Raw genomic sequence first — 25,715 nt, forward strand, 5'->3', positions numbered from 1 at the left:
CTAAACTATGTAGTGGCTACCGCTAAGCTCTCACTATCACCCACCCTGCTGCTTAATACTTATATGATATTTAGAGATTGTGACTAAAAAGTGAAGGTTTGCCCCTAACCAAAATGGTCGCCGAGGAGAATTACACTGTTACATTTTTCCATAACCAAACGTGGCGGCTGCAGGTTTATCGCAGCAGATTCTCGCCAGTGGCTGAAGCTCGGGGTCGCCCCTGAGGTGGATGAAGAACCCTGTGGCCCGGGCTTCTTCACAACTCAACTGCTTCCACGAAAGTCCACAGATGACATCTTCAGGGCGCCGGAGTTGCCCATAACCAAAATGGCCGCCGCGGCTTCATTCACAGCGATTCACCCTCTCCGCCCGAGCCAATTATTTTTCGAACTTGTAAATATTCAGTATTCAGCGTAGACCCTGTTTGTCTCACTGCGAAAGGCGGCAGCAGCCAGCCCTCCTCCCCGCCCGGAACCGCACACTCCCCGCCCCCATCTCGCGGGATAGGCCGAGGTTTCCGGTGTTGTGAATGTCTCCCCTCCGAGCAACATGGCGGCCAGCATCCGCGCCCGCTCCCTCCGCCACCTCCGAATCAGAGGTAAGGGAAGCCGGAGACCGGGCGGCCGTGACGGGAGGAGGAGAAGGGGGAGGGGTGGCTGTGTGACCGGAGGAGGCTACCCAGCCCCGGCTACACCGGCCTCTGTCTGTATACAGGGGGGAGGGGTCACCTCGCTTCACCCCACCGTGCCTCTCTTACTGGCAGCCTCATCATCACCTACCTGCCTGTCACCTACCGACATGTCACCATTGTCGCCTGCCTACATGTCCTCCACCCACCCCCTTCCCAAACCATTCACTACCTACCTGTCACAACCATTACCAACCTACATGTCCTCCACCCACCCCCTGCCCAAACCATTCCTTACCTACCTGTCACCACCATCACCAACCTACATGTCCTCCACCCACCCCCTGCCCAAACCATTCCTTACCTACCTGTCACCACCATCACCTGCCTACATGTCCCCCACCCACCCCCTGCACAAACTATTCCCTGCCTACCTGTCACCACTATCACCAACCTACATGTCCTCCACCCACCCCCTGCCCAAACCATTCCTTACCTACCTGTCACCACCATCACGAACCTATATGTCCTCCACCCACCCCCTGCCCAAACCATTCTTCACCTACCTGTCCTCACCATCACCAACCTACATGTCCTCCACCCACCCCCTGCCCAAACCATTCTTCACCTACCTGTCCTCACCATCTCCAACCTACATGTCCTCCACCCACCCCCTGCCCAAACCATTCCTTACCTACCTGTCACCACCATCACCTGCCTACATGTCCCCCACCCACCCCCTGCCCAAACCATTCCCTGCCTACCTGTCACCACCATCACCAACCTACATGTCCTCCACCCACCCCCTGCCCAAACCATTCCTTACCTACCTGTCACCACCATCACCAACCTATATGTCCTCCACCCACCCCCTGCCCAAACCATTCCTTACCTACCTGTCCTCACCATCACTAACCTACATGTCCTCCACCCACCCCCTGCCCAAACCATTACTTACCTACCTGTCACCACCATCACCTGCCTACATGTCCTCCACCCACCCCCTGCCCAAACCATTACTTACCTACCTGTCACCACCATCACCAACCTACATGTCCTCCAATCACCCCCTGCCCAAACCTTTCCTTACCTACCTGTCCCCACCATCACTAACCCACCCCCTGCCCAAACCATTCTTTACCTACCTGTCACCACCATCAACTGCCTACATGTCCGCCACCCACCCCATGCCCAAACCATTTCATACCTACCTGTCCTCACCATCACCAACCTATATGTCCCCCTACCCACCCCCTGCCCAAACCATTCCCTACCTACCTGTCACTACCATCAACTGCCTTCATGTCCTCCACCCACCCCCTGCCAAAACCATTCCCTACTAACCTGTCACCACCATCAACTGCCTACATGTCGTCCTCCACCCATCCCCTGCCCAAACCATTCCCTACCTACCTGTCCCCACCATCATTAACATACATGTCCTCCACCCACCCCCTGCCCAAACCGTTCCTTACCTACCTGTCACCACATTCACCAACCCACCCCCTGCCCAAACTATTCCTTACCTACCTGTCACCACATTCGCCAACCCACCCCCTGCCCAAACTATTCCCTACCTACCTGTCACCACCATCACCTACCTACATGTCCTCCACCCACCCCCTGCTCAAACCATTCCCTACTAACCTGTCACCACCATCAACTGCCTACATGTCCTCCACCCACCCCCTGCCCAAACTATTCCCTACCTACCTGTCCCCACCATCACCAACCTACATGTCCCCCACCCACCCCCTGCCCAAACCATTCCTTACCTACCTGTCACCACCATCACCTACCTACATGTCCTCCACCCACCCCCTTCCCAAACCATTCCCTACTAACCTGTCACCACCATCAACAGCCTACATGTCCTTTACCCCTCCCCTGCCCAAACCATTCCCTACCTCCCTGTCCCCACCACCATTAACCTACATGTCCTCCACCCACCCCCTGCCCAAAACATTACCTACCTGTTCTCACCATCACCAACCTACATGTCCTCCAATCACCCCCTGCCCAAAACATTCCTTACCTACCTGTCCCCACCGTCACCAACCTACATGTCCCCCACCCACCCCCTGCCCAAACTATTCCCTGCCTACCTGTCACCACTATCACCAACCTACATGTCCTCCACCCACCCCCTGCCCAAACCATTCCTTACCTACCTGTCACCACCATCACAAACCTATATGTCCTCCACCCACCCCCTGCCCAAACCATTCTTCACCTACCTGTCCTCACCATCACCAACCTACATGTCCTCCACCCACCCCCTGCCCAAACCATTCTTCACCTACCTGTCCTCACCATCTCCAACCTACATGTCCTCCACCCACCCCCTGCCCAAACCATTCCTTACCTACCTGTCACCACCATCACCTGCCTACATGTCCCCCACCCACCCCCTGCCCAAACCATTCCCTGCCTACCTGTCACCACCATCACCAACCTACATGTCCTCCACCCACCCCCTGCCCAAACCATTCCTTACCTACCTGTCACCACCATCACCAACCTATATGTCCTCCACCCACCCCCTGCCCAAACCATTCCTTACCTACCTGTCCTCACCATCACTAACCTACATGTCCTCCACCCACCCCCTGCCCAAACCATTACTTACCTACCTGTCACCACCATCACCTGCCTACATGTCCTCCACCCACCCCCTGCCCAAACCATTACTTACCTACCTGTCACCACCATCACCAACCTACATGTCCTCCAATCACCCCCTGCCCAAACCTTTCCTTACCTACCTGTCCCCACCATCACTAACCCACCCCCTGCCCAAACCATTCTTTACCTACCTGTCACCACCATCAACTGCCTACATGTCCGCCACCCACCCCATGCCCAAACCATTTCATACCTACCTGTCCTCACCATCACCAACCTATATGTCCCCCTACCCACCCCCTGCCCAAACCATTCCCTACCTACCTGTCACTACCATCAACTGCCTTCATGTCCTCCACCCACCCCCTGCCAAAACCATTCCCTACTAACCTGTCACCACCATCAACTGCCTACATGTCGTCCTCCACCCATCCCCTGCCCAAACCATTCCCTACCTACCTGTCCCCACCATCATTAACATACATGTCCTCCACCCACCCCCTGCCCAAACCATTCCTTACCTACCTGTCACCACATTCACCAACCCACCCCCTGCCCAAACTATTCCTTACCTACCTGTCACCACATTCACCAACCCACCCCCTGCCCAAACTATTCCCTACCTACCTGTCACCACCATCACCTACCTACATGTCCTCCACCCACCCCCTGCTCAAACCATTCCCTACTAACCTGTCACCACCATCAACTGCCTACATGTCCTCCACCCACCCCCTGCCCAAACTATTCCCTACCTACCTGTCCCCACCATCACCAACCTACATGTCCCCCACCCACCCCCTGCCCAAACCATTCCTTACCTACCTGTCACCACCATCACCTACCTACATGTCCTCCACCCACCCCCTTCCCAAACCATTCCCTACTAACCTGTCACCACCATCAACAGCCTACATGTCCTTTACCCCTCCCCTGCCCAAACCATTCCCTACCTCCCTGTCCCCACCACCATTAACCTACATGTCCTCCACCCACCCCCTGCCCAAAACATTACCTACCTGTTCTCACCATCACCAACCTACATGTCCTCCAATCACCCCCTGCCCAAAACATTCCTTACCTACCTGTCCCCACCGTCACCAACCTACATGTTTTCCATCTACCCCCTGCCCAAACCATTCCCTACCCACATGTCCTCACCTCTCTGCCAACCATCACCTTCCTACATGTCCTCCACCCACCCCCTGCCCAAACCATTCCCTACCCACCTCTCTCCCCACTATCATCTTCCTACATGTCCCCCACCCACCTCCTGCTTAAACCATTCCCTACTTACCTGTCCCCACCACCAACCTACATGTCATCCACCTACCCCCTGCCCAAACCATTCCTTACCTACCTGTCCCCACCATCACCAACCTACATTTCCTCCACCCACCCCCTTCCCAAACCATTCCTTACCTACCTGTTCCCACCATCACCAACCTACATGTCCTCCACCCACCCCCTACCCAAACAATTCCCTACCTACCTGTCCCCACCACCACCACCTTACTGCGTGTCTTTCACCCACCCCCTGTCCAAACCATTCCCTACCTACCTATCCCCACCATCACCTGCCTACATGTCCTCCACCCACCCCCTGCCCAAACCATTCCCTATCTTCCTTACCCCGCCTCTTCCACCTCCATCACATGTTTAAATGTCCTCCACCCACCCTGTGACCTAACCATTCCCTACCTGCCTGTTCCCACCTCTGCCTCCACCATCACCTACCCACATGTCCGCCACTTACGCCTTCCTCAAACAATTCCTTACCTGCCTGTCCCCACCATCACCTGCCTACCCGTCCCCTCCACCACCTGCCTACATGTTCTCCACTCACCCCCTGCCCAAATCATACCTTACCTTTCTGTTCATACCTCTTCCTCCACCATCACCTACCTACATGTCTTCCACCCACCCCCTGTTCAAACCATTCCCTACCTACCTGTCCCCACCATCACCAACCTACATGTCCCCCACCCACCCCCTGTCCAAACCATTCCCTACTTAACTTCCCACCTCTTCCCTAACATCACCTGTCTACATGTCTTCCACCCACCCCAAACCATGCCCTACCTTCCTGTCCCCACCATCACCCACCTACATGTCCTCCACCCAACCCTGCCGAAATCATTCCTCACCTCTCTCCCCACCATCACCTGCCTACATGTCCTCCACCCACCCCCTGCTCAAGCCATACTCCACCTGCCTGTCCCCACCATCACCTGCCTACATGTCCTCCACCCACCCCCTGCTCAAGCCATACTCCACCTGCCTGTCCCCACTATCACCTGCCTACATGTCCTCCACCCCCCATTGCCCAAATAATTCTTTACCTTCCGGTCCCCACCTCCTTCTCCACTTACCCCGTGCCCAAATAATTTCCTCACCTTCTTGTTCCCAACTCTTCCCCCACCATCGCTTGACTACATTTCCTTTACCTACCCTCTGCCCAAACCGTTTCATAGGTACCTGTTCTCACTATTTCCCCACCATCACCTACCTACATGTCCTCTACCCACCCCCTGTCCAAACCATTCCCTACGTAACTTACCACCTCTTCCCTAACATCACTTGCCTACATTTCCTCCACCCACCTCCTGCCCAAAACATTCCCTACTTTTCTGCCCCCCCACCTCTCCCCACCATCACCTACCGATGTGTCTTCCACCCACCCCCTGACCAAACCATTCCCTATTTACCTGTTCCCTTCTCTTCTCCCACCATCACCTGCCCTCATGTGCTTCACCCACCCCCTGCCCAAACCATTACCTACATAACTTCCCACCTCTTTCCCACCATTACCTGCCTGCATGTCCTCCACCCACCCCTGCCCAAACCATTCCCTACCATTCCCACCATCAACTGGCTACATATCCTTCACCCACCCCTGCCAAAACCATCCCCTCCCTACCTACCTGTCCCCCACGTCTTCCTCCATTATTACCTACATGGTTTCCACCCATCCTCTGCCCAAGCAATTTCCTACCTATCTGTTCGTACCTCTTCACCTGCCTACATGTCCTCCACTCAAACCCTGCTTAAACCATTCCCTACCTACCTGTTCCCACCTATTTCCCCGTATCACCTGCCTACATGTCCTTCACCCACCCTCTGCTCAAACCATTCCCTACCTACATGTTCCCACCTCTTCCCTCACCATCACCTGCCCACAATTCCTCCACCCACCCCCTGCCCAAACCATTCCCTACCTACCTGTTCCCACCTCTTCCCTCACCATCACCTGCCTACAATTCCCCCACCCACCCCCTGCCCAAACCATTCCCTACCTACCTGTTCCCACCTCTTCCCTCACCATCACCTGCCCACAATTCCTCCACCCACCCCCTGACCAAACCATTCCCTACCTACCTGTTCCCACCTCTTCCCTCACCATCACCTGCCTACAATTCCCCCACCCACCCCCTGCCCAAACCATTCCCTACCTACCTGTTCCCACCCCTTCCCTCACATCACCTGCCTACAATTACCCCACCCACCCCCTGCCCAAACCATTCCCTACCTACCTGTTCCCACCTCTTTCCTCACCATCACCTGCCTACATGTCCTCCACTCAACTCCTGTCCAAACCATTCCCTACCTACCTATAGTTCCTTTACTCACCTCTCTAACTCAATGATCAACTACATATCCCTTGCTATCTTCATAAAATGATGTACCCCTGATTAGGGGTGGTCAATGAGATGCAAATCATTTTGGTTTGGTGCAGTATTATGCAAATTTTGTATGCAAATTTGTGCAGCTTGAACACTGCCCCTACTACAATTTACCTACTTTCTACCCTCTCCATCTTCCATCTACCCCAACTAATATCCACCCTACCCACCACCCTTTATCTGCTTGTTACTCCCATCTTCACCCAATTACCCACTGCCCTCACATTGCCATTGTCCACCTTCTCATTTTCCCTACCTGTCATACTGTTACCCACCTACTTCTACTCTCCCATCATACTATCACCTACTAATTACTGCCATTACCATCAACCATCTAATTGCTGCCCCACCTTTATATGTATGGCATGACCTTTATTCACCTACCAGTTTCCACCATTGCTCACCTTAATGACTCACCTACCCCTGTTATTAACAGCATAATCTGTGCCCTCATCATCACCTACCTATGCTCCTATCCACTGCCCTCACAGTCTTAGCTTTACACACCTTGCCACCACTTATACCATTACAAGACTACCTACTGCTTCCATCTCATCACCACTTGGCTTCCCATAATCTGACTACACTGCTCTTATTACCAACCTTCCTACTAACCCCACCACCCATCTCTTCAATGCCTGTCTTGCCATACCTAGACTATGTCCTCCACCGTTAGCCCCACCATCTCTCGCTTGTATCCACCAACCTACCCAATCCATCCACACCATTTCTCCTTTACTCACTGTGTTTGCCTCATACATCTGATCTTGGCAATCATATATCTGCTGTTGGTCTCGCATCACATTCTTTCACACTGTCTACATTCACTCCTTTTGCCACCAGTTGTCTGCCCAACTACTTGCCTTACTCTGTTCTGCATACCCATCATTTACCTTGTCACCCCTACTATCCAACAACAAGCTGCACCATCTTCACCTAGGTCACCATCTACACCATCTTCCACTTCCCAGCTCACTTCCTCCTTCTTTCCACTGCATTCCTAACAATTACCCAAATATCTCCTTCTTGCCAATTCACCTTTAGCTAATCGCCCATTCCTACACCCTCATTATTTTTGCCTCCCCCACCAAACCATACCATATTTTCACCTTCACTACTCCCCTCTCCCAACTCTCTTCAGCACTTTATTCCTACTTGTCCTGTTGCAATTACATTTCCGGTGTAATGTCTGATTGCGCTGCCCGGAAGCTCCCTTCCACACTGAGTAGCACGCATGCTCAGTGTGAAGTTAATGATGCTGCTGGTGGTAAAACACTAAATATCTCCTCTTCCACACACCCTACACTTCTCAAATTTTCAGGGTAGAGAGGAGGCCCCCCGAACTACCTCTATGCCAAATTGCAGCCCAGGAGCCCCGCTGGTTCAGGAGATAGATTAGAGAAACCCATCTCGGAACCCAGCCGGGCTTGGGGGATGCAATTTGGCATAGAGGTAGTTCGGGGGGTCTCCTCTCTACCCTGAAAATTTGAGAAGTGTAGGGTGTGTGGAAGAGGAGATATTTAGTATTTAACCACTAGCAGCATCATTCAATAGGAAATGTGGCCGCACAGTCTCCTACTGCGTATGCGGGGCAGCGCAAATCAACAGGCTGCGTAATCAGACACAACACCGGCTTCGTTTTCCCACTGTGCTACCGCTAGGCTCCCACTTCACCTCCAAGGATTATTCTCTTGTGTTTTCCCACTTGATGCAGCACACCGCTAAGCTGCTGTCTGTCCCATGGTGGTCCTTACCTACCCGACTGTCTGAGATTGTCCTGAATGTTCCATTGACTTCTGATCAATAAAGTGCCCAGATTTAATAGAAAGTGGATGTCCATAGTTTACCTGTAGATCTTATGTTCCAGAAAATGTGATGTGTATGCCCAACTTAAAGTGGACCTGAACTCTTGCTCAGGGCAAAAGGAAAACCGAGAGAAATGCACCCTGTATGCATTTAGAGAGTTTCGCCTATCTAATTTCCCCCTCATCTGTGACTAATCACAACTGTAATTTGATCTCTCATCTATGTCAGTTGGCTGCCTCGGCAGAGTAGCTAATTTGTAAACAGAGGATGTTGGCTCTATGTTTGCTTCTATGAAAGCAGGAAATAGATTTATTACAGGATTCGTATCAGCTGTAACAAATGTTTTTCTTTAAAGGTTATTATGCTGTTGCTTATCTTTTAGAGCAGAGAGGAAGTTCTGAGTTCAGGTCCGCTTTAGCTGAATGTCGGTCAGTTGCTGGTTCACAGTAGCCTCTGCTTATTGCCGTTGAACTGAAATTCTCATGTGAATTCAGTGTTCTCCCCAGAATTTTTTTCCAGCCGGGTTGTATGAAAAAGTAGCCGGGTGGAGTGAGATGAGAGAATGCAGGGCTGATGCTTCTCTGCTTACAGCAGAGGAGGTGGTGAGCAGATAGCAGCCGGGTGGTCACCAAAAATAGCCGGGTGGAGCACCCGCCTAAAAGAGCCTGGGGAGAACACTGTGAATTAGATTCTTTCTTTTTTTTTTTTTGTTTTTTTGCTCTGCTCATTGCAGCCTGTGTTTTTGTTTTCTGTGATGCTTCTGGTCATAGCTTTATTATTATTCATTTGTGTTTGGATTGGGAGCTCCCCTGAGTAACAGAGACACGTCCGTATACTCAGAAGAAGTGCAGCGGAAGATGCCAGCGTCATATAAACAATAATAATGATGCCTCTGTTATCTTCTGCAGCGCTGTCGCATAGTACTCTGGATAATTCATGTCACTCTCTTCCTGAGTCCATAAACACCTATTTCTGATTACAGATCTGACTCCTACCTCTCAGTAGTGGTTATTTCATTTTTTTTTATTTATTTAAAGCAAACCTGAAGTGAAATTAAACTTTTAAGGTAATTAATTGTATGTGTAGCACAATCAATTCATTATAATAGAACATTCGTAGCAAAGAAGAGTCTCCTATTGTTTTCCAGTACAGGCAGAGTAAAAAAGAAAACTTCACTTGTTATCTATGCAAAAGAGCATCTCTGAGCTCTCTGACCCACTGGTGTTAATACAGTCCTGTTTTCTGAAGCACTTAAAGGGAGCCTGATATGTGGATAAAACCAGGGCTGTGGAGTCGGAGTCAAGGAGTTGGAGTCATTTTGGGCAACTGGAGCTGGAGTCGGTGTTTTCATAAACGGAGGAGTTGGAGTCGGATGATTTTTCTACCGACTCCACAGCCCTGGATAAAACAACAAAATATACATATCTGGTTCTTCCTCCAGGCTGATCGCTCCCACGCCGTCATCCTCCGACTCCCCGTTTGTCTGCATTTGGCCCTGTAAAGTCCTCCGGTCCGTGGGCCAACTGCGCATGTGCGGGCCGGCCGCCCCTGCCACATGCGCTTGTCCAGACTGCGTGCGCTGACTGAAGGATTTTACGGGGCCATTTGGGGACTAACGGGGAGTCGGAGGAGAACGGCGTGGGAGCGATCAGGCTGGAGGGGGCAGGAGGAAGCCCCAGTTATGTAAACTTTTTTGCGTCTATCCCATCTTAGGTACACTTTAAACAGCCAAGAGACAGGTTGAGATGAGGTTTTACTGCAGGAAAGTTCAAAGGGTCATTATTTCTACTTTGTTTTATAGCTTAAAAGACAGTATAGTTTTAAAACTGCAACTGTGACAGTTTGATGCAATTTTATAACAAAAAAAGCTATATAACTGAAAATAAAAATGACTTTTCTTTGCTACTAATGTTCTATTCATTATCTGTGCTACACATACAATTCATTATCATGTTTTTTTTTTCATTTCAGGTTTGCTTTAACCCATTTCATCTTGTTTCATAGTAAAATATTTATTCCTGCATCCGTAGTTTTTCATGTCTGTCTCACACTTCTATGCTGCAGTCGTCATATCTATTCTAGCCCTCCCTGAGTATTACACAGCTGTCACAAAGCTCATCTTATGTGTATCCAGCCAAATGGTTTACTATACATACATCTGCCCTATAACTGTCTTTACTGTGCTTGTCATTTGTACATTTTCTATACAGGTCTTATGTTGCTGTCCCATAACTGTCATTCTGTTTTTTTACTTAGTATTGTATTTTTGCCTGTGCTCTCTTACCTGTCTGCGTGCTGCATGCGTATTACCCGTCACATTCCTTATTTCATATTTCTCTGTACTTGGATTTTACCTGTCTCTACTGATCATGTCATTTCTATATTTATCTACAGTACCCATCTCTTACTTATTGCTTGTCTGCTTTGTACATGTTTGTGGCGTGTTCATCTTTCAGCTGGCTTATGTCTGTCCACTTGTCTTCTCTGTATATCCTCTCTGCTGTCTGTCCTGTTCTTGTTCTATGTTTTTTGGTCAATCCATCGTATTACCTCTCTGTACTGCTTTTGCACTTAAAGAGAAACTTTTACAAAAAAGCGGGAAAAAAAATAAATCAATACATTGCAAAGTGGGAAGGTAAAAATAAAAGAGAGATCAATAAATGATTGATATGAGCCATGTAATTTGTTCATATTGATTGAGCCACAATCAGCCTGCACATCATCATCTGTACTACTGGCAGACAGGGAAAAAGAAACAGACAGCACCCACTGCCATTACGTGTATACATATGCACTGACATATATATACAGTATATTCTAGCTGATGACCGGGCGTTGCCCGGGTATGTATTTGGCTGCACTCACTTTTTCTAACCCTAACACACAATTACTCAATGACCAGGTTTGTGAGCTTTGCGGTCTTTGGCAGCAATAATTTGCATTGAAATGAAACAAATCTGATTTGGCTGTTTGTGGCTCCACCCCTTTTCTGAATGTGGACCCCAGTCACCCAATGACCAACTGTTTGAGGCTTGTGCCATTAACAGTGCAAGAATGGCAGCAGTTAAATATCCCCCTTGAAAATCAGAAGGTGAATTTTGATTGGCTTTTGTAGGCTCCACCCACTTTTCTGAATATTAATCCCAATCACCCAGTGACTAACTGTGCAAAGTTTGAGAACCCTGCCATTAACAGTGTAAGAATGGCTGCAGTTTACATTTTCCCAGTGAAATTTGTATTTGTCTCCGCCCACTTATTGGTTATGGGGATGAAAAGTATCCTATATGTTGTTCTAGGTAATGTACTATGTGTGTGCCAAATTTCATTCAAATCCGTTCAGCCATTGCTGCGTGATCGAGTAATAAACATCCAAACTTTCCCATTTATAATATTCGTGAGATATGCACAGAGTGATATGCTGCTTGCTTGGCAGTTGGAGGAGGCCGTTATTTCCCACAATGAAACAAGATTCACAGACACTAAACTGTCAGGACCATGGTCATGACATCACAATGTGGGAGGGGTTTCACTACAAAATCAACCGTACAGACCCCCCTGATGATCTATTTGAGAAAAGGAAAAGATTTCTCATGGGAAAGGGGGAATCAGCTACTGATTGGGCTGAAGTTCAATCCTTGGTTACACTTCTATTTATTCTATTCCTGTCCTATATGTCTCTGTGCTATCATTCTTATTTCTAGCCTGGTTTCTCTGGTTCACTGGTTGCAAGCGCCCAGTGTTTATCAGACCTAGTTGTAGATATGGAGGGCAACCTTCAACCTCTTTTTAAAGTGGAGCTATAATCTAGCAGGATTTCCAAGTACCAGATACACTTCCAGACTTGGTTGGCCAATGTTACCATTATTTTATTGAAATGAATGAAGAGGTTTCCTTCTCAATGTCATCTAGGGTGTGGTTGCACTAAATGTAAACAAACAAAAGTTCTGTCTTTTCTGATCACATAACCCTGATTCCTGGAGGTATAGACATTGGCCTCAATCCCCTAAGCTTTATCAAACGTTTGATAATTTACCTCATGGGTAAAATCTAATTTTGAATTCACTAAGGTGTTATAGATTTATTGAACGTTTTATCGATAAAACATTTGATAAATATATAACACCTTAGTGAATTCAAAATTAGATTTTTACCCATGAGGTAAATTATCAAACGTTTGATAAAGTGTTACCCAACCCTGTCCTCGAGGCCCACCAGCAGTGCATGTTTTGTATAAATTCACAGAGGTAGTTAATCAGCTCTGCTGAGACATTAATTACGTCACCTGTGCATGTTTCTGGTTTTCTGCAAAACATGCACTGTTGGTGGTACTTGAGGACTGAATTGTGGAACTGCATAGGACACAGCCTTCCCCCTCCTGAGAGCGTTTGTAACCACAAGTGTGTCAGCAGTTGACAGACGGTGCGGTTACTGCCCGTTAAAAAAAAAAACGCATCATGCTCAGGGAGAGATGCCGCATGTGCTGGACGCCTACAGCCGGCTGCAAGTGCCCTGCACATAAACAGGAGCGGCTGACAAGCGGTTAAGTGTGCTGCTGTCAGCCATTTGTCTCTGATTTAGATTGTTGTCTTGTCTGTATTTCCTCTGTATCTTATATTCCTTCAGTTCCCATCCATCCTATGTCGCTCCTGTACCATCTGCTGGTAACAGTTGGTTCAGAGGTTCCATGCATCTGCAAAGCAATGTCAGCTTCCACCCACCTCTGTTTTATATCATGCTTGTGTATCCTTTACTTCCTGCCATTCTGTTTGTTTTGTGACTTGTTTCCTTATTGAAGACTTGCTAATCCCGCATTGTCACTCTGTTTATTGTAGCTTTATCACCCGTGCCCTTGTAATGTATCTGTATTGCTTCCTTGTTATTAGTCATTACATGTATCTTTATTTCACAACCGTCTCCATCTCTCATTCATGACCTGTTTGTATGTGAGTTGCACCTTAGTGTGCCTTCCATTTATCTCAGCTGCCTTAGCACTGGACAAATTGACAGGACTAGCGATGGTTGAAAATGCTGAATGATTCAGACGGAATTACGTATTCCGAGTGTCTTTTTGATTTTCGAAGAATATTTTTTTGTTTTTGTTATTTTTGTCAATAAAGTTTTTTTGCGGAATCTAGTTTTTTTTTTCCTCGGATGTACACTATTATGCGTAATTTGTATTTCCGATTGGCAAACCCAGTACACTATCACTAACGGGATAAAAAAGTAGTGTGGTTCCACCCCTACAAATAATTCCACAGTCCAGTGTATACAAACAAACGTTTTTTTTGATGAACCAGAGTTCTCTTTTATTCTTCAATATTATCCTTCAGAAAGCAGGTGATAAGCGTAGATATGACATCAGACCTTCACTTCACAAAACAATGCCTGACACGTGTTTCACGGCATAAGCCGCTTCCTCAGAGGCACACCACAAAAAAACATCCAAGTCTAGGACATAAAAACACCAACGCGATCTGAAGTGAGGGAAGAAAAGCACCTTCCACACCGATCCCAGTAAGAGAGGGCTTCCGCATTCTCTGATTGGCATAACACTTCCGAGTCATGTGATTGGCCCAATACATCGGAATCTTGTGATTGGTCTAAAATGTCCAGGTCTCGGTAATGCAGTATACCTTGGAATACAGATTTCTGCCGCTGAAAGCCGATTCCTGATTGCAAACTCGAAAATTTGAATTCAGCAGGTTTCAATAGCTTATCCCTACTTATTGATCATCAATGAGATGCAAGTGCAAGACTCTATACCAGCACTTGGCAAACTATGGCCCCGCGGGCTGTAACACAGGCCCGCCGGATTCCTCTCCTCCCCCACCCCCTCCTTGCAGAGTTGCAAGCGGACAGCAGGGATTTGAAACTCGCCTACAATCCCCGCATCCCATGTCGAGTGTCCATGGCAACAGGACATGATGCACCAGCGTATTACACGCTGACAGGCAGCGTGTAATATACGCTGGCACGACCTGATGTCTTGTCATGTGATGCCCTGTTGCCATGGAGATGGGAAGTGGTGATTGAAGGTGAGTTTAAGAAGGAGGGAGGGGGGTTGGAATATTAAGAATGTGGCCTGGGCGACATAAAGATTGGCCAGCCCTGCTCTATACTATTCAGACTATATTCATAGAAAGGACCAGATATATAAAGTACGAAGTCTCTCAGTTCTTGCGGTACAAAAATATCAAAACATCTTTATTGACATAAGTACAAAAATTCTTTGTTAAAAAAGAGGAAATCTCTGTAAGGTGCTCCTCATAGGATAGTCACAGGAATATTCAATAGTAGCGAGAGCTTAAAGTATTCAACAGTATATCGATTAGCAGTATATAAATTGGCAACGACACGCTCGTTTCGGGCATAAAAATGCCCTTCATCAGGCCACTGTATAAGCAATTTCTACAAAGAAAACCAAAAAGAACAACAGTTAAAAACATTAATATAATGTATCAAAATTGAAAAAAAGACCAACACCCTACAGAGAGAGTATCAAGAGAAAGATTGTAGACGGAGTGTGTTTCACACATAAACCCAAAATCAGGGTTTCCACACAGCGTCTCAGAATATAGTGTCGAGAAGACATAAGAAAGTAGTGATTGTAGTCACTAGACATAATGTGAAATTAGGTCTGTCAAGAGGCAACATAAAACTCAAAAGTTGCACATCCGCAGAATAAGCAAGAGCTAATGAGGAAAATAGAGTAAAATCACCATAGCTGAGAAGTAGCTTATGCAGCAACCACATGGGGCCTACAGGTTCTATGTAAATTACCCCCCTCGCAACACTAACACAATACAATAAAGCAGCCCAGGGGGAGAAAGATACTCTAGAGTATATGTCATTTTATGCTTTATATTTTCTACCAGGTGTGATATGCGTCTGCTAAGTTAGATGCTTTTTTTCTTGCTCCTGCCATATGTCGCCAACAGGATATATAGGTTGGTGTTTATATATCATCTGTTTAAATGCTCTGTGGTCACACTTATGGGTGTCTTAATTCTTCTTCAATGCAGCATTTGGGAACCAGTATTTATAGGCCCCATGTGGTTGCTGCATAAGCTACTTCCCAAATGATATTTAATCAAAGTATCAATTGAGGATTGACCAGTAATGCCTGTTCCTTGTAGGAGCGATGATAGCATGGCTTACATTTACATACCTCCCAACTTTTTGAGATAAGGAGGGACACTTAAGCCACACCCCTAATCACACATACCATACAGATTTCATAAGAAAAATATGTATTTTTATCATTCAAACCACACTGGTCCTTTCTATAATTAGTTTTTCTTCATTTTAACATTTGAAAATAATAAATATTAATGTAATTGATGGGAATAAAGTTAAAGTGAACCTTAACTGAAAAAAATGCAACTGTTTAGCTCACTTGGGGCTTGCACCAACCCCCCGCAGCCGTCCTGTGCCCTTAACAGGCCGAACCGACCCGCCGCGGTGCGGATGGGGCCTTAGAGGTTCTCTCTATCTACCTTTCCTACTTCCTCAGGGCGGTGCAGTATTTTGCTTGGCCCAATGCCAGATGGGGAATACTGTGTAGTAACGCGGTATTTCCAGAAGGCCTGGGTTTTTTGACGGCATCGCACCACCAGTTTGCAGTGTGAAACTGGCCTCACTGTTTTGTTAGCTTTGTATTTCCACAGGTTTTGTTTACTGCATACGTGTCTCATGTTGTGTTTATGTCTTCCCATCTATCATTCTGTTTGCCTTCTCCATATTTAACCATAGATCTGTTATAAGTGCTTTACACGATATCTTCACATATTCCCATCCACTTTATTTCATAACTGTTATCTGTCCTAGTTCACCTTTTTTTGAATTTCACATGCAGAGTCATTAAGAATCCGTTTGCAAATTGGGAATCAGTGCAGCATACGAGAAATAGTTTTTATCCCGCAACGTGAATAAAAATGTACACGTTATGGAAAAGAGCCCATAGGCATTTATTAGTCATTTTTTTACTGCATATACATTCCCTTGTATGCTATTACTCAAGCAATTTTCAGAATTGATGTAAATGGTTGCATTTGGAACAAGCAGTCACGTGGCATACATGGCGTTTCGCCGCCCGGACTTTTTGGCGTTGGGTGAGCCGAACGACGGGGGGCTGCTGCACAAATTCCAGGCGGTGTTAATTACTATTCCTCCTCTGGGTTGTAGCAAACTCGGAGGGAGAAGTAATTGGGGGTCCCCGAATAACCCTTGCACCACCATACACATAACATTCTGTCTATGGCGGCACCCAGGTCAGGTGCAGAGCGCGCGCCAATACGACTTGCTTCGGTCATGTGACCCACAGATGTAGTGCCATGTATGTAGCTGAGGAGAGCGGGTGGTATGTTTCCAGCATACAGCCAACACCTGACCCCACCCTCCCTCTGCTTCCTTTTGTGTGTCTAAGGGTGAATGTGGGCAGGGCCAACTTTGTGCACAGAAGGCTTGCTGGTGCGGTGCCCCTCCTCCTTGACAATATCACAATGATTGGATAAGGGGAAGAGTTTGGGATGATCTGCCGTAGTCCGTGCTATGACCTGCAGAAGGCCACCTCCAGTTATACCTTCCCCGCCCCCCCCTCCTCCCAACCAGCTCCAATAGTCCGCTGTTCTGTTTACAGTGTGCATAATGGAAGTTTGACATGTACTGGCTATATAGCAGTGCATCAGTACAAATTGTGCAGGCCAGCAATGGCCCGAGTGTGATCTGACCCTTACGCCGGTTCTGGCAGGGGACTTTTGATCGGGGGGGGGGGACCTTAGCATATGAGGTCCTGTGCGATTTTGCATCTCTTTATGAACACTGAAATCTCTCTGTTTGGAGAAGTTTCTCTACCTGTATTTCCCAGCCTTCCTCCCACGCTGCAGAAATGTGCTGGAATTAGGCTCTGTGTAAACTCTCCCCAGTGTATTGATTATGTAAACTGTTCCTGGAGTATAGCTGGGTACCCAGGAAGGGGTATGAATATGTGAGACTGCAGCGTGAGGGAATGACTGTAGCAGCGAGCCCTTTGCTGTAACCTGTATGTGCAGTGGGGTGGTGACAGCACTTCAGTCAGAGTTGTTTACACTGGAAAGAGGTAGAGATCACACACTGCAGTCTAGTTTTGAGCCCACTTCCTTTCAATGGGGAGAGGATGCTTTCAAAACATGTTTGTGGTGTAGGAACTGAGCCGGGGCATGATGTGACAATAAAATCAGTCACTGCCCCCTAGTGACATTAGTGCTCACGTCAATTGTCACTTGGCCCATTACAAATGCTGCAGGTTAGGTTTCGTTTTTTTGGCCTCTTGCGTACTGTCCTCTGCCTGGTGATCTGAGCGTGAGGTTGTTTACGTGGGAGGACCTGCTTTGTAATGTTCAGCGGAGCCATTGAGTACTTAACCTTGTCATTGTCACACATTCATTCTTTAAAGTGAACCCGAGGTGAGAGGAATATGGAGGCTGCCATATGTAATTTCCTTTTAAACAATACCAGTTGCCTGGCTGTCCTGCTGAACCTCTGCCTCTAGGGCTGTGTTCCCACTAGAATGGAGAATAGACATTTTTTTTTGTCCGTTCTCTGCTCATTGCTACGTCAGTGGCAGTGACTCCAGGAGCAGTTCATACTTGTTACTCTGCCACGGATCCACACTTCTGTGCAGTCTGCGATAACCCTGGGTAGGCGGGTGCCTTCCTCCATATAGCCTATGGGGTAATGCATCTGCCCCGGGCTACAGCCAGACCATCGGAGCGGATATTACACTGTCTGCTGCAGCTGATCTGGTGCAAGTGGGAACCGAGCCTAATACTTATAGCCATAGCCCCTGAACAAGCATGCAGGTCAGGTGTTTCTGACATTATTGTCAGATCTGTATTTGAAAAAACTGTGAGACCAAAAACCATATCCTTAATGGTGCGCCACAACACCAATAATCTAACCATGTGAGAACAACGATATATAGCAGAAAATATTTTTGAAGGGACAAAAAAAGTTTTTCAAGATGATCTTACATTTTAATGTATCAAAAAGTTATTTTGTAAAAAGTTCACAGATCTTCAAATGGATTAATCTTTATAAACATCCCATTATTAGATACATCCCATTATTAGATGCATCCCATTAATAGATACCTGTATCTAATAATGGGATGTTGTTTACAAAGATGAATCCATTTGAAGATCTGTGAACTTTTTACAAAATAACTTTTTGATACATTAACCTTCCTGGCGGTAACCCCGTGGATCGGGACTCCCAAAGACGTCGGTGACGTCATCCCGCCCCGTCGCCATGGGGAGGAAGCCCTCCAGGAAGTCCCGTTCTTTGAACGGGATTTCCTGATCGAAGCGGGCGGGGGGATGCCGCTGAGCAAAAAAAAAAAAAAAAAAAACTGCTGCGCTGCCTCCTGCCGGAAAACATTAGACCGCCAGGAGGGTTAACCACTTAACGACCAGCCAACGCCGATAGGCGACGGCTGGTCGCAGTGGTGTTTCCATGCGGCTGTTCCATGTCAGTTCACGGAGGGTGTCTACGTGAACAGCCTTACGAGCCTCCGATCGCGGTTTGCAGACGAAATGTAAACACCCGGGGAAAAAACTACCCACTACCACTATAATTTGATAGATTATTCTAAAAATAACCACTACGCATCGCCTTTCAATGGATGTCAGATAGGTCGTTTCCTCGTCTTTCTTTGAGCTACATCAGCTTATCATTAGAATGAATGGGAATCATTATCGCCCTATCATTTGAGCGGAGGAGGAGTAAAGCCGTTACTTTTCCAAATTAGCACTTGAAGAAATTAATCAAACGTATGTTTGTCATGTGGCCTGCGATGCTCATCGCCATCCTTAGTTTATGGAGGAACGAAAGTCTAGGTTAGCACACCACAGGGCTGTGGAGTCAGTACAAAAATCCACCGACTCAGACTCCTCGGTTTAGGATTCCTCCGACTCCTCTAATTTGCATATTACAATCTTGTTGATTGAAAGTATGTAACATGAAATTTGTCTCTTAACTGCCAACGCTTAGGAATTTTAAAAGACAACTGAAGTGAGAAGGATATGTAGACTGCCATATTTATTCCCTTTAGTCATAGACTAAAACTAGTCCTTGGAAAGAGTACTTGAAAAATGTACAGACCGGAACAAAGAACATCTATCAGGCCCTAGGCAATGTAACTGAGGGTACATGTAAGAGTGATGTGCAGGTACTCTGCAGGGGAATAATGAGATTCTTCCTCTATTACACATTCTTCATGCACAATCTGAATCAGGTTTATGGGTGATAGACAACACATCTGTGTTCAATGTGCACAACATTCTCAGTGGATTCCCTGCAGCTCTGTGGAGAGTGCATATGTAGAGTATAGTACTACTGTGTAACAAAGTAAACCTGAGACAGATGAAATTAAAGTTGTATACATTGTATACATACCTGGGGCTTCCTCCAGCCCCCTAATCAGTCCCTTGCTGTCCTCCTCCGCCTCCTGGATCTTCTGCTATGAGTCCAGGTACTTGAGCCAGTCTTGCTTAGTTTGCATGCACACACTCCGCCGCTGGGAGCGTACTACACCTGCGCAGCACTATTGCGCTGGTACTTGCGCAGCACTATTGTGCAGGTGCAGAATGCTCCTGGCTGTAGGAGCGGCAGGTGGCTGGACAGCGCTGACTGGCTGAATTACCGGGACTCATAGCAGAAGATCCGGGTGGCGGAGGGGGACAGCGAGTGACTGATTAGCCTGAAGGGGGCTGGAAGAAGCCCCAGGTATGTATAAAACTTTTCTTTTCATCCTTCTCAGGTACCATTTAATATGTAGTCCCCAAACCAAATTTTAACATATCAAATTATTTGATTTAATGAGCAAAGAGAAGGCATACATGTGCATAAATTAGCATCAACGCAGAATTATTTCCATCTCATTGACCATCTCTATTAGTGACACAGCTACACATCAGGCTTTATTCTTACAGCATAGATGTTATTTAGTATATATAAGAGATTCCTGTGTACACATCATATATACAGTCACAATCAGATATGTATAGCTGACTTTAAAAATACGGGGACAGCTTTATTGAAGCAGCACAAGTAACTAATTTTGATGGGTTTATTTCATTTTTGTGGACTAAGCTCAGCTATTACTGTATGTATAAATTATTTATGATGACTATTATCTGAGAAATGGAACATTTTATCATATTTTCTATTTTAATTACAGTTTAAATTCATTAGGAGTCGGAGTCGGTGCATTTTTTCCCGACTCCGACTCAGGCACCCAAAATTGCTCCGACTCTACGACTCAGACTCCACAGCCCTCAAGATGCCCCTTCTTCAGATAGTGCAAACAAACGCTTGTGATGAAGGGGACCCGTTGTGGCCCCGAAACAATTGTTATGTTCATGTGCTTATGAAGCAATAAATTGAAACATTTTGCATCTTGAAACGGTGTGCTAACCTGGACTTTCGTTTGACTATTGAAGTACTGGATGCTTGGGCTCAGCACCCACAGGTTAAGGCACCCACACCTGGGTAATGTGTGCCACCTCTACAACCCATTGCCTTAGTTTATGGAGGAGAGACCTGCAATAAATCTTCATCTACAGGGACGCTTGTCCCATATCTATCACTGCTGCCCAGTATCCCACAAATACCAGTTTCAAAAGTGTATACTGATATTTTTTTAATTATTTATTATTTTATTATTTTTTTTTATTATTTTTCTTGATACAGCTTCCAAGTTAAATGTGTCTTAACAAGGTTGAAACCTTCAGGCTGGTTTTTGCACTTGAGAATAGTGTTGTAGTGCAACATACCGCCCCTCCTTTGCATGAAACGGCGATGCCAAAAAAGCGATTCATATGACCCTGCGGCAGAATGCGATGACAGGGTCATATACTTTACATAGCGCTGCCCCTCACCCAGTGACGCACTCCTTGCTGGGCAGGAAGTACATAATTGGGATTCCCCGACACGGTTGCGTCATTCCTCACTTGGGCGCCGCACCGCCGCTGCCAACAAATTATATTTTTTTGCATTGTGCATTGACTTCAATGCATTCCGCTATCACTCCGGAAGTCACGCCGTCAATCTTTTTGCACGATGTAAAACGGATAGTGTGCTAGGCCCCATAAACGTTCTTTGCTGTTGCGTTAACCTACGTGCAGAAAGGGTTAACACAACACAAAAGAAGCCTAAAGCACACCTGTGTTCTAAAGGGGCCCATACACCTAACGATTTTCCAGCCGATATACAGCAGATTCGATCACTGTGATCGAAACTGCTGTGAAATCGTTGCGCAAACGATTGATTTCCGTCCGAAATCAATCGTTCCCGTCGAGCCGTCCCTTGCGGAACATTTTGCTCGATCGCTGGCGGGTCGGGAATGTGTCGATAGCGGCGTTCGAATGCCTGATGACCGACGCAATACATTACCTGCTCCGGACGGCGCGAGTCCTCCCGGTCACCGCTCTCTTCTCTGCTGGGCTCCAGGGCTGCATCTTCACTGAACTTCCTGTCCCGGCAGGAAGTTTAAACAGTAGAGCACCCTCTACTGTTTAAACTTCCCCAGACAGAAAGAAGTTAAGCCTGCTGTTCAGGAACCCAGCGGAGAAGAGACAGCGGTGACCGGGGGAAGTCGTGCTGGCCGGAGCAGGTAATGTATGGGGGGGGGGGGGGGGTGCGGCGGCTGCGGCAGCTCCACAGAGTGTGATCGGTTTCAGGCTGTAATCGATTCACAATCTGTTTGCAGTAAAGGTGGTCATACAATCCCTCTCTGATCAGATTCGATCAGAGAGGGATCTATTTGTTGGTCGAATCTGATGGCAAATTGACCAGTGTATGGCCACCTTAAAAAGTTGCAAACCGCATGTAGTGGTTTGTATTCGTAGATCAGGAACATATAGAGGTGGTGGCCATACACTAATAGATGGCAACCAGATTCGACCATCAGATAGATCCCGCTCAGATCAAATCTGATCTGTAAGGGATTGAATCCTTCCACAGACTAGGCACAGATATTCAGTAGAGTCTTCTCTCCATTCCCGCTAAGGCTCCTCCCTGATTCTTCTCTCTAGGGCTCCTGTGTCCCATGGTAAGCACTAGAGGCACCATGGCATGTACTTTTCACAACCACTAGAGGTCTCTGGTGTTTGGCCACTAGCATTTGTCATATGACACAGGTGTTGCGGGAGAGAGACAGTGAGGGGCATGCGGCAGGATGAAGAAAGGACGCGAGGCGGGATAGGTGAGTGTAAGCTCTGCTGCCAACACTGCGCGTCAGTCATCCCATAATCGATCATCATGCTCCCGACCCTCTGCGATCAAGCACAAGTGATCAACTTGATCGATTTCAGCCAAAAATTAATCGGGCATTGTTTGCGGCATTGATTTCTAGCAGATTCGAATGAATATCGATAGGAAACATCGATAAGTGTACAGTCATCTTAAAAAAGAACTGTAGTGAGAATAACAAAGTAAATAAAATAGCTTTTTTTTAATTTTTTTTATAATCCTTAATAAATTACTTAGTGTTTGCCTATTGTAAAATCTTTCCTCTCCCTGCTTTACATTCTGAAATTTGTCACTGGTGGCAGCAGCTTTAGTCCTGCCAGGTGATCTCTGCAGAATGTTCATTTACTGAGTTCTATGGACAGGGAGGCATAATGCTTGCTTGGCCGTTAAAGCGGACCCAAAACAAAGAATATTTAGTTGCACCACTCTGATACATACAAAGATAAATAAACACTCCTTTAAGCCTATGAGCATTTCAGTGCATGCTTTTCACCCTTCTCTTTTCATAACTAGGGTTATACTGGGGGCAGCCATTAGCAATTCCTCCATTGCCGGACACCATCTACTCCACCAGTTTGCCGGAAAAATCCCGGCAATATGAAAGGAAGGGAGGGGTTCCTCCAATAAATGTAAAATATTTTATATTTGTCATCATGCAGCTGAAAAAAGACTGCTATTTATTATTATAATTTAGAAAATCGATTTTATTTCTAAAATCTTGTATTTTTAATTTGAGTCCACTTTAACATGGATGAATTAACCATGCAATGAGTTTCACAGACTGCGAACTGTCAGGGCCATGGCCGCCATATTTATTTCCTGTTAAAGGATACCTGAGGTGACATGTGACATGATGAGATGGAATTGGGTATGTACAGTGCCTAGCACACAAATAGCGATGCTGTGTTCCTTTTTTTCTTTCTCTGCCTCAAAGAGTTAAATATCAGGTATGTAAGTGGCTCCTGACTCAGACAGGTAGTGACTACAGTGTGACCCTCACTGATAAGAAATTCCAACTATAAAACACTTTCCTAACAGAAAATGGCTTCTGAGAGCAAGAAAGGGGTAAAAAGGAGAATTTCTTATCAGTGAGGGTCACACAGTAGTCACTTCCTGTCTGAGTCAGGACTGAGTCAGCCACTTATATACCAGATATTTAACTCTTTCAGGCTGAGAAGGAAAAAAAGGAACACCGCATAGTTATTTGTGTGCTAGGCACTGTACACACACACATGTATATCTCATGTCACATGTCACTTCAGGTATCCTTTAAACACCAGTTGCCTGGTTATCCTGCTGATCTTTCAAGCATCAGTAGTGTCTGAATCACACACCTGAAACAAGCATGCAGCTAATCCAGTCAGACATCAGTCAGAGCACCTGATCTGCATGCTTGTTCCAGGTGTATGGCTAAAAGTATTCAGGCAATTTGCATCGTCTAAAAGGAAATAAATATGGCATCCTCTATATCCCTTTTACGTCAGGTGTCCTTTAACCCTAGGACCACACTACGATGGATTAAAAACAAATACGGTATGTTGCGTATGATTCTATTTTCCATATCAATGCGTCCGACTACACGTTTTTCCCTCAGTTTTTTTTTTTTTGTCCAGTTTTCTGTGTGCAGCAAATTGGACTACAAACAGATGTGATGACAACTTCCTGTTCTTTTCTGGAGAGGGGTGTCTATACAGATATGTTCAGGAATCCTGGTCTTCTGGACATCCTTGTGGTCTGGGTGCCCTTTATCATGTAGTGCAGGCTGCTCCTGCCCTGCAGATATAAGTTCCTTTACACTAAAATAACCTATACAGTAGTTGCCAGTTTGTTTTAAAAGCTCTAGGAGAGAGGGTATGCTCCTCTCCGACATGTCCAGGGGAGGAAAGACAGGAAATTGTCATACATGCTTTCTGATTGAAATGCCTAGTGTGAATGGCTGCAAACTATTTGTATTGACTCTCATTATTTCCATCTGCATCTGATTTGTGTATGGCGTCTAGAGAAATGGCACAGGTCGGGAAGTTTGCTCTTTTATGATGCCAAGCATGAATGGATCCTATACTGAACAGGGCTGTTAGTCGGGGCGAGTCGTAACAATTTTTGGGTACCTGGAATCAGATGTTTGTTTTTTCCCCACTCCGTAGCCCTATAAGTGCCGTGTCAAGGAGTCGAGCAATTTTTGGGTATCTGGAGTTGGTGGTTTCATAAACTTAGGAGTCGAAGTTGGATGATTTTTTTACCCACTCCATAGCCCTGCAAGGGCTGTTTTGTCTTTTAGTCGAGTAGTTGGAGAAATTTTGGGTACCTGGAGTCGGTGGTTAGTACCGACTCCACAGCCCTGATACTGACTGTAGGGTCTGTTGACACGTCCATTTCCACCTCTGGTGACTCGGACAAACACTGTCAGTTTTCGCAGTGATATAAATCACACGAATGTAGATCGGCAGTAGATGCGCCTGGAATATGGGCAATTCTGTATTCACCCTTCAGATACGTTCACTCTGCGGAAAGTAGACATTCAGTACAGGTAGTCCCTGGTTAACGAACAAAATAGGGACTGTAGGTTTGTTCTTAACCTGAATCTGTTCTTAAGTCAGAACATTGTGCCATCTCTGTTCCCTGTACCTCCTCTGTGCCTCCAGTGTCCCCTCTGTGTCACTTCTGACCTTTGTACCTGTTTATAC

The 25,715-nt window shown here is 46.6% G+C and overlaps 1 protein-coding gene across 2 annotated transcripts in view; it reads left to right on the forward strand.

Annotated features, from left to right (window-relative positions):
• Positions 1 to 378: 378 nt before the first annotated feature.
• The window catches only part of RICTOR (RPTOR independent companion of MTOR complex 2), a 196,497-nt gene continuing 171,160 nt past the window's right edge, over positions 379 to 25,715 (forward strand). Inside the window, exon 1 of one of the 2 annotated variants that reach the window (XM_068250448.1) lies at positions 379 to 598. In XM_068250448.1, the coding sequence (XP_068106549.1) occupies positions 550 to 598 (49 nt within the window). In that variant the 5' untranslated portion in view covers positions 379 to 549. The remainder of the gene's footprint in view (positions 599 to 25,715) is intronic. The other variant, XM_068250439.1, reaches the window with a different exon arrangement.

The sequence above is a fragment of the Hyperolius riggenbachi genome, chromosome 1 (genome assembly GCF_040937935.1).
Source record: "Hyperolius riggenbachi isolate aHypRig1 chromosome 1, aHypRig1.pri, whole genome shotgun sequence".
Lineage (NCBI taxonomy): Eukaryota > Metazoa > Chordata > Amphibia > Anura > Hyperoliidae > Hyperolius > Hyperolius riggenbachi.